Source organism: Solanum pennellii, chromosome 1 (assembly GCF_001406875.1).
Source record: "Solanum pennellii chromosome 1, SPENNV200".
In the NCBI taxonomy this organism is placed as follows: Eukaryota; Viridiplantae; Streptophyta; class Magnoliopsida; order Solanales; family Solanaceae; genus Solanum; species Solanum pennellii.
The window spans coordinates 91,443,196-91,453,372 of NC_028637.1; the positions used below are offsets into that span (position 1 = coordinate 91,443,196).

The 10,177-nt window shown below is 35.5% G+C and overlaps 1 protein-coding gene across 1 annotated transcript in view; it reads left to right on the plus strand.

Moving 5' to 3' along the window:
* The window catches only part of LOC107008571 (chaperone protein dnaJ GFA2, mitochondrial), a 10,186-nt gene extending 1,987 nt beyond the window's left edge, over positions 1-8,199 (plus strand). The window contains exons 4-18 of the mRNA XM_015207667.2: positions 1,083-1,165; positions 1,337-1,420; positions 1,533-1,571; positions 1,736-1,846; positions 2,897-2,944; positions 3,045-3,132; positions 3,553-3,617; positions 3,725-3,799; positions 4,443-4,515; positions 5,222-5,313; positions 5,409-5,480; positions 6,052-6,108; positions 7,176-7,224; positions 7,524-7,590; positions 7,778-8,199. Of these exons, the coding sequence (XP_015063153.1) occupies positions 1,083-1,165; positions 1,337-1,420; positions 1,533-1,571; positions 1,736-1,846; positions 2,897-2,944; positions 3,045-3,132; positions 3,553-3,617; positions 3,725-3,799; positions 4,443-4,515; positions 5,222-5,313; positions 5,409-5,480; positions 6,052-6,108; positions 7,176-7,224; positions 7,524-7,590; positions 7,778-7,874 (1,100 nt within the window). The 3' untranslated portion in view covers positions 7,875-8,199. The remainder of the gene's footprint in view (positions 1-1,082; positions 1,166-1,336; positions 1,421-1,532; positions 1,572-1,735; positions 1,847-2,896; positions 2,945-3,044; positions 3,133-3,552; positions 3,618-3,724; positions 3,800-4,442; positions 4,516-5,221; positions 5,314-5,408; positions 5,481-6,051; positions 6,109-7,175; positions 7,225-7,523; positions 7,591-7,777) is intronic.
* Positions 8,200-10,177: the final 1,978 nt, after the last annotated feature.

The following is a 10,177-nucleotide window of genomic DNA, read 5'->3' on the forward strand; positions in this document are numbered from 1 at the left end:
AGAGAGAACAGCTTGTGTATATTGGAAGAGGAAAGCTGATAGCAGAGATAGTCTAAATTTATTTTTCTTATGCCCAATGGTGCATTCTGAGTTTCTCTCAGAGAGTGGAGGTGAGGTGAAGATTAGTCACATCTACTGGTTTCTTCCTTTAAACCGGTAGATTCTCTTTTTTAATCATGAAAAAAAAAAGACTTTTTAATTGCTCTATGTTTTCCCCTCCAAAAAGCATTGCAGCCAGTGTAGAATGAGATCTGTTATTATGTATGCTAGTAGGTGAATTATTCTTTCTAAATAATTAGTAAGTAAATTGTTTAAGTAACAACTTGATATAAAACTTTCCATCTCACAAAAAAGTAAAAATTGTGCTCCCAGGGCTATGGTCTAGTTGTAAAAGTGCAGCGTGCGATGTGTGGGTTAACCACATGTCGTAAGTTCGAACCCTTCTCTAGGCAAAAGTCAGGTATCTAACTGAAGAAGGGTTAGTGGGGCGGGTCCATTATCCAATTTATATAAACGTCATCAGAAGTAACAAATTCCTGGTTGAAAATGTTTCATATAGGCTAAGTTGTGCGGACTCTTCACTTACGTTGCCGCACCCGTGCCGGATTCTTCAAAAATACACTACTTCTGGAGAATCTGACACGCACATGTAGACATTTTTGATGAATCCGAGCAACATTGCATATAGGGCATGCTTTCATTATTTTGGTTTCCAGGATGTGCAATGGTTACATCTTACTCTGTTGATAACATATATGCGACTCATTTACCCATGTTAATGGTATATCTGTGTATCTGGAAGCGGATAAGATTCGTATTATAAAACATTGTTGTTCACTATGAATTGCTTTCCATATCTGTATATCTGGAAGCAGTTAATATTTGTATTGTAAAACATTATTGTTCACTGTGAAATGCTTTCCATATGATCTTTCATCTTGGAAATATTGGTGGTGATCTTTCAAAGTGGTAATGGAGGTATTTGTTAGAATTAGTTTTTGATTCTCTGGTATGTATTTTCATATTAGACTGGTTATGTATTTTAACTAACATAACCTCTTTGCTGTTCAATGTTTGGTTAGGCATGAGTATGAAAGATTTTTATGAGGTTCTTGGCGTCAATCGGAATGCAACTGCCGCTGAAATAAAAAAGGCTTATTATGGGGTATGTTTATCATCCCCTTCTGGATTAGTTAATATTGTTTGCAATTGTAAGATTGGCTTAGTTCTAGTCAAGTAGGACTTTGTAATGACTGAACTAGCATCTTGCAATTAAAAGTTTCTGGAGTAAGTATCACCTTATCTTTGTTACTGATTATAAATTCGCTATGCTTAGCTTGCAAAGCAACTGCATCCAGATATGAACAAAGATGACCCAGATGCTGAAAAAAAGTTTCAAGAAGTCTCAAAGGCTTATGAGGTACTAGCCACTTTGGAGAAGTTTTTTGCTCTATAAAGAAGTTATTGCTGAAGCCATTACTGTATGGAATTTTGGATGACCAATTGTTTGTTCATTTATGTGGCAAATGCAGGTTTTGAAGGATGATAGTACACGTCAACAATATGATCAGGTTTGACATGCCTTATGGGTTACTTTGCACATGAACCAGCAAACATTTACTTCTCTGTTTGTTTTTATTTGCATATTAGGGGTTTATTTGCCTATAAACATTCATGACTTTGATTATATTTCCTCTTGAATGAGAGGCATCCTGATGCATTGTTGAATATGCAGCTTGGGCATGATGCATTTAATAATATGAACAGTGGTGGAGGTGGAGGTCCTGGATTTGATCCATTTGGTGGTTTCAAAAGTCCTTTTGAAGACATGTTTAAAAATGCTGATGTAAGGACCATATCCTGGTTTAGTTCTGATAATTCATTTGCATTTGCATTGGAAAATTACTATGGTGGTATTCTAGATTTTTACTTTTTTCTCTAGCTGTCTGTTAAGCATTGAATTCTACTAATTCACCTCTGATGTTGGCCTCTACAAAAAGTTGGTTCTTGAGCTAGATACAAAGTTGAGTAATTGTGCTCTTCACGAGAGAGGTCCTCTGGTGAACTGATATGACCCTCTGTTCTCTCTTCCATAGATATTTCAAGAGATTATTGGTTGTGTTTTTGCTAAACAGTATCACAGCCGGTATTAGAGTGTGTGCACACCTGATTGCCAAAGCAATCTGAATTATTCCCCTCCTTGACTCTTTCTCTCCTTTCCATGAATTTTTTCCCCATATATAGAAAGCTATTTGAGTCTATGACATTTGAGGGAGTTTGTAGAAGGATAGAGTCTACAAAGACAATGTTTGTGAAAGTTGCCATTATCAAAAAAAAAAAAGCCAAATGTTTGTGAAGAGGTACTTGTTCGGCAGCGAATTAAGTATTACTCCCCTCTATACCGATTTATGTGGCACTGTTTGACTGGTGATTGAATTTATGGAAGAAGTGAAGACTTTTGGAACTTGTAGTCTAAAACAAGCCTTAGACATTTGTGTGGCTATAAATAATCTCATTAATGGTAGAATGAGAATTCAAACAACTTTTTTGGGACATACTAAAATGTAAATTTTGACAGAAAGTAACAAACACAAATATTGGAAAAACAGGAGTAATAAATAGCTGATGTCATTCTTACCTGTTGAGATGTTCGATGAGGTACTGTGAAAACAGATGCTTTGATAGCTCTCCTTAACCTCTTAGGCATCAACTTTTATGGTCTCTTTAGATGCATCACGACTGTAAAAGCTTAAACGTCATTTTATGCTTAACATGGCACAATATTAGGTGAACCTTCAACAGGTTACTCTGTTGTGCCCATTTCTTTTGCATTCTTACTTCCAATCCTTGAGATCTAACCCTTCTCCATTTTCTGTTGGCATTTATTGGAGATTAGATTTTTGGCAACATCTTTAACAGAGACATGGGTGGAGAGGATGTCAAGGTTTTCTCCTTTTCTGTCTCCTTCATCTGTTGTTGTTGCTGTTTTTTTTATGCACTTCCGCCATTTATCTTTTTAACTGTTTTTGTCCCTTGTACTGCAGGTTCCGATTGAACTATCCTTCATGGAAGCTGTTCAGGGGTGCTCTAAGACTATAACATTCCAAACTGATTTGCCTTGCACTGCTTGTGGTATATATATACTTCCAGCGATTTGCTTTTTGCCTTTTTCCTTTTTCTTTTTGTGGGGGGGGGGGGAATCTAAATTGGAGATCAATATATCTTAAGTACTACTGTGTGATACATGAGCATTAAAGTGCCTACAAGTTGATCAAAGTCTGGTTATTAACCATATTAAATAAATAACTAGATTTAAATAAGTTTTTTTCCTGATAAGGAACAAGACATTAAATAAGTTACTGCTGGGTTTTGATGTGAGCTGTGACAGGTGATATCTTGTGAATTTGCTTATAATAGTTTGTCTAGCCCCTTTCAACCTATAAAATTTAGTCAAAGTAGTCCACACCTTCTAGCTCATGTTAGTGAGTTGGACTCCACTCTACTTGGTACTTACTGTAGTTCCTTTTTCTTCTTCCCTTGTTTCTCTTTTAGGTGGAAGTGGTGTGCCCCCTGGCACTAAACCTGAAACTTGTAGGCGCTGCAAAGGTTCAGGCGTGGTTAGTACCCCTTTGCTTATTTCCATTCTTTACTTCCAGCAACATGCATATTTCTTTGTGTATAATGTTGGCTCCTTTTATCTTATATTTTCAATATCCCTTTACAGTCAATCTCGCAAACTGGTCCTTTCACACTTCAGACGACTTGTCCTTCATGCAAAGGAACAGGGAAAATCGTATCGGTATGACATCCTGTCTACAAAAAACAGAGTTGTTAGTTATGCATGCAAATAACTGATTGTTGTTTCCTTTTTTTAATGGAAAATGATCATTTTGCTTGGTTTGCTACATAAATAGGTATAGTTATTATGTTAAGTGATGTCATGACCATCACAGGAGGAATCTTTAATTTCACTTCATCCCAGTAGGGCAAAAATATAACCATTTTAATTTTTTAGAAGTTGGAACTTGGATAAGATAAAGTTCCTAAATGTACATCCTATACAAAGAGTGTCTTCAGTCGGGTGATATTTGGAGGAATATTAGTCTTAGTTTTTTTTTTTTTAAGAAGGAAGAATACTACTCTAGTTTACGGAGGAAGTGTCTGTTTTTCAAGTGTTCTATATTCCATAAGATGATTGAAGTCTTGCTCTTGAAACAATGAACTGTTAAAAATTTTTCTTTTACACTCTTCAGCCGACGCTTTTAGTCCTATAATTATGTAATGCGTACATCACTTAGAGGGGGAGTGTATCTTTGGACTCTTAACCACTCCCAGTTGGAGTATTAACTAGCATTTCAATTTTTACTTTGATGAATTGGCTTTGTTTGATGCATAGTTGTGTTAGAGATTGAAACGTTAATAGAATTATTCTTGGCCTACAGAGTTTCTGCAAGTCTTGCAAAGGAAACCGTGTACTACGAGGACCAAAGACAGTGAAAGTGGATATCATGCCTGGTATGCTGTAACCACACATATATCTATGCATGAAGTAATTATGGTGTGAAATATACCTGATTTGTCAACATAACTATCTGATGCATTTTTTGTAATGCTGGTTCGAAATCCATTTGTTAGAGTCCGTTCATTATTGATTTAGCAACTTAAGTTGATGTAACCCATGTTATAAAACTATAGCATAGTTGAGACTTGTGCACCACAATTACCCGTTTTGTCCTTCTCCAAAAATATGCCAAAGAAACCTGAAACCAAAATGGGGAAAATAATGTCAGATGAAAGCACCAGCATCTTATTGCTAAAATATGCATGTGGGCTGTTGTGAATTTACTTCCACTCAGACCTTTTTTCTTTCACTAATGGATGCCCCTACAGTGCTTTTAGCATTAGAGCTTCTATATAGCACAGGGTAAAACTCTCTGTGTTGACAACTTTTGCCTCCACTGTTTTTTCTATTGCTATTATGTGATGTTTAATGGTTCATTGCCTCTTCCGTGAAACCGAAGAAACAGATGAAACCATAAAAACACGCATGGACTAGTATCTTGTCCATAAAAACACACATATACAAGTATTCTTGTCTACATACAGATCAATTCAAAAAGGGGAAACCCATACATGCTGTAGCAAGGGACATAATATGTTTTGGCTTGTGACTGTGCATGCCCCTAGATATTCTGTATCACTCGTTAATTTTCATCAACAGGAGTTGGCACTGACGAGACACTCAAGGTGTATGGAAGTGGTGGAGCAGATCCTGAAGGCAATCGACCTGGAGATCTTTACGTTGTTCTTAAGGTTCGGTTGAAACATGGTTCTTTTGTATGTTAGGTTTCTTTGTTCTCAAATTTGATTCATGTTATTCATAGAGGCTTCTGGTATTCCTTTTTTAGGTCAGAGAAGATCCTGTTTTCCGGAGAGAAGGCTCTGATATTCATGTGGATGCTGTTTTGAGTATCACCCAGGTACTATTTCCATAACCAAATATAAGCTTTGTTGATCTAAACAAATTTGTCGCTGCAGTATATTAAGGAATATAGAGTAACTACAGTCAACTATTCCCTCGCAATTCTTGAGTAGATGTTTGCTTACTGTTTCCAGTGTTATTTTTGGTATCTAAATTATCATCCTCATTTTACTGTTTCCTGGCGTTTTTTTGTCTTCAAAATCTTCTTCTTGTGATGCTAATAATCTTTTAAACCTTTCAAAATCCCATTTACCTAAGTTCTTGACGTAGATTACCACTGATTGAAAACTATATGTACTTAGTGGATAGAGTATACCAGATGAAACATTGTGCATTAATATTCTACACATCGAGCTAATTGACAAATTTTATGACATTAACACCTGCTTGGAACTCGGGACCAAAAAGTAACAATGCATCATTTCTGGACATATGATAGCCATCACAATTGTCAACCTGAGGCCACATACTTCTGCCGTTTTGTTGTTTCTTTTTGTGGTTCCTAAAGCTATGAATTATGAATCTTCTCTGTGTATGATGGTTAGATTCTGATGAATACTTAACTGCAGGCAATCTTGGGAGGAACGATCCAAGTCCCAACTCTGACAGGAGATGTTGTTGTTAAGGTACTAAAATACTATTAAGCTAATCATGGTTAACCTTTATCCTCTATTTTCCTTCTTAGAATGTTTAAAAGTTTGATTCTTATGCACTTTGATTGTCCCTACAACTTGGTAAAGTGAGATGTTCCTCCTAGCATATCTCAGCATGTCTAATACTCATTGTAAAGGCAATGTTCAAGTAACAGTATAAGAGTAGAAATATGTTTGGGTGATACTGGTTTTATGATGGTTGGGCTTAGGGTTGAAAATAGCAGGAAGAGATGAACCACAGGGAGCGCTCAGGGACTACTGGGAGGCAATGTTGAAAGTCGGCAGGGAGCTTGGATTTTTTTCCGCATTACCCAGAATTTCATGAATTTAAAAGTGAGAGTAGCATGATGTTATCATGAAATATAAACGCTAATGCCTGTCATATAAACTGATAGTGAACAAACTTATTGTACTACTTCTTTTTGCCAAAGTTGTAGTGAGGGTCCACCTAAACTATTCAAAAAAAAAATTAAATTAAGTGGAAAATCTTCTGACAATTGAGCTTATTTGACCTCTGTAACAGCAACTGCCAAAGTACCACTTCGTCAGAAAGTTCCTGGAGTTGGAATTTAAGGCGAAAAAGTAGATCAAATATTCTGCACTGAAACTAGGTGTAAATTAGGCAAGCTCTTGTTTGATCTGTATCCAGATTTTATTAATTCCTTTTTTATTTGGGTAAAGAATCTTCTACTACTTGACCAGAAAGTTTCCGAACATAAAAAGTTTAGGGCATAAAGTAGATTCTATTTTCTGCAGTGACTAGGTTAATTAAGCAATTATCGTACTTGTTCAATCTGCATTGAGATAGTACATTGTCATTTTTTGAGTCTTCAAATCATTCGTACCCTGCATTATATGAGTTCTGAGAAGTAGTTACTGGTCTGTTTCTTGTGGGCAAGGGTCATTGCAAGAATTTAAGGCTATTTATACAAGCCGATTTGCTTTATTGTCTGTTCAAAATAAAGGAGGAATTAATTTTATTATTTGTCCTTTGATAGCTTGATCTCCGTGCCCAAGTTTTGACATCCTGTTGTTTGTAGGTTCGTGCTGGCACTCAACCTGGCCAAAAGGTTGTCCTTAAAAAGAAAGGTAAGAACTTCATTTACTTTGTTTGATGCAGATTTTTTCTCCTGGTTTACTTATTTTGATGAATGCTCAAGTTATACTTGAATGTCAGTTGATTTGGGTATTTTCCATATCAAGTCACAGTGTGAGACGTAGTTGGAGTTTTATCAATTTACAATCTGATGTGTGTAATAACGAATAACTACATTGTTCGCCAGGCCTCCCAGCTTCTCAAAGCATTTTTCTTTAATGTGCACAGAGTCGGTTAACCTTGTTATAAACTTTCTCGTTCAAGCTTATAACATTTCTGTGTGCTCATGCAGGAATAAAAGGACGGAATTCCTACTCATTTGGGGATCAGTTTGTTCACTTCAATGTCAGCATTCCCACGTAGGTGCCCTTTTGTGTAAAATATGGAAAGGAACTCTAGTCTCTTTCTTAAGCCTGTTCTTTAGAATTTAGGAGATTTATAATGGCCTCTACATACTCTTGAAACATCTTCTACTAGAGAAGGTACACTCCTGAAGCTATCCTGTATTACACTATCTAATGATGAAATTTGCCAACTTGGGTGCAGGAATTTGACACCAAGACAGCGTCAATTGATTGAAGAGTTTGCCAAGGAGGAGCAAGGGGAGTATGATAAAGGGGCCGCAGCAGGAGCCTCAAGGTGAAGGGCAGGGCACAGTGCTTACAAGGTAGGTTAGGGGATATAGGTTTGAGTCAAAAGTGTGTACTATGACGTATTCTTTCTCTCATGAGCTGGGGAACTTAGCCAGAGCAATTTTGGGGTTTGGTCATTACCATTTTATCAGTTTCCTTTACATTCGAGCGAGGATTTAATTGTTGCTTGATGGAGGGGACAGGTTGGTTATAGTATTATTATTGTGACATTGAGATAATGTATCACTTGATCTGCAACTTAGTGTTGTATATAAATATGATGAAACAAATAAATGTTTCTGAAGGGAAGTGGAATGTTACCTGCCATTCATCCTCTTTTTGCACTTATTGAATAGAATAACAGAAATGAACGATTCTGACCCAAGTAGTAGACTCAATTAAGCTATGTAATATCACTTTTTTAGAAGAGTTTGAAGCCTTTAGGTGTAAGTATTGGTGAACTACTGATGAGCTTAAAATTTTGAAAAAATAGCTATTGTATATTTTGTTCTTATTGGAGGAAATCAGGTTTTGAGTAAATTGTAACCTAATTGGAGTTCTATCTAGTACTTGGTTGTAGCTGAATATTTTGTTTTTAATTGTCTTTGTAGTTCCTACTTCAAACTTAAAAGTAAATTTCATCTGACTTTTAACTTTCAGACTTCAAATACTTTTCTTGGCTAATTAGCTTGTTATGAGCTTAAATATCTTTTCAGGGGAAAAGGGTTAAATTTAACCCTCTTAACGTATTCTAAATGGTATAAAATATCCTCCTTCCATCTTTTGGTTTAAATATGACTTCAACATGTTTTTAAGATTTCCAGCAAGACGACCCGATCCGGCTATGCTACGAAAAACTCAACCCATCCAGAAATCCAAATCACAACACCTTCGAGTTGCGAATGAAACCGTGTCATTCTGGAATGGTGGTAGCAGTCGAGGATGATATTATTATTATTATTATTATCATTTTAATCTTTATTTATGTCTTCTAATATTTTCAGGTTGTGACAAATATTCTGTATCTTGGTTTTATTATGAGTCACGATCTGATTTATCCCTTTACTAGATGTGATCCCTCTATAATATGAATAATCCAATACATAAAGAAAGAAAAACATTCAAACAAGGGTACGATACCACATTGAACCTCATGAGGAGAAAGAAATTCGATTCATATAAGAGGAAGTTAATTATCGGGCAAGTTACGGAAATTACATACTTTTAAAGCAAATTACAATATATCCTTTAAAAATTTATAATTACAGAATCCCCTCAAAGGGTACATAAATGGAGGATCTAGATACATGGTCGAAAAATCAAAGCGTTGATATATTGAAAAGAGCGCCGAATACATTGATAGAATGGAGGGTCAGTTACATTAATAGAGGATCGGATACACTAATAGAGGGTCGGATACATTAGTGGTCAAAAAATCAAAACGCTGATACATTAAAAAGAGAGTGGGATACATGCACTGATATATTAAAAAGAGGGTCGGATATGTTACATTTTTTACTTAAGAGAAAAATGAGAGATTTTGAAGATTTGTGAAACTTATAGAGAATAATGATAATAAGTAAACTAAAATGTGGAATTTCTTTAATTATTCCTTATCTCCATGTCAATTTAAAGTTACAAAGACTTGACTTTCTTTAGAAGTCTGGCCCCGAAATGGGTTGCTGCCCATTACCAGCTATAAAGTAAAGAGAAATTGTATATAATGACAAACTATTAATTTAAATTAAATATTATAATCACACTTTTATTTAATTATGCCTTATAGCAAACAATTTGTCAGTCGCTTCTCTTCCTCAAACTCTCGCTTGCCACTCTCCCTTTCTCGCTCGCTCCCTCTCGCTTTATTACAAACACAAATATATAAAATGCGTTTGTGTTTGTATAAAGTGAGAGAAAATTGTATATAAACATATATTTTTGTTCCCCTCTCTCCCCTCTCCCAGAATTCGCTCACTAATCTTCCAGATCTCGTTCGTCACCCTCACCTCTCTCGCTTATACAAGCAGAAACAAAATGTATAAATTGTGTTTCTATTTGTATAAAGCGAGAGAAAATTATATATACATATGTAAATACATATATCTTCGTCCTATACACTTACAATTATACAATACAAATATTTCCTGCCCAATTTTCTTTTGTCTTTCTATCTTTCTCGTTCTATACATACACAAATTATACAATTAATCTTTTGTATATAACTGCTTTCTTTTTGTATATGTATAGCGAATCATACAACTGTTTCTTTGCATATATATAGCGAAATATACATATTTATATTTGTTATGGAGCG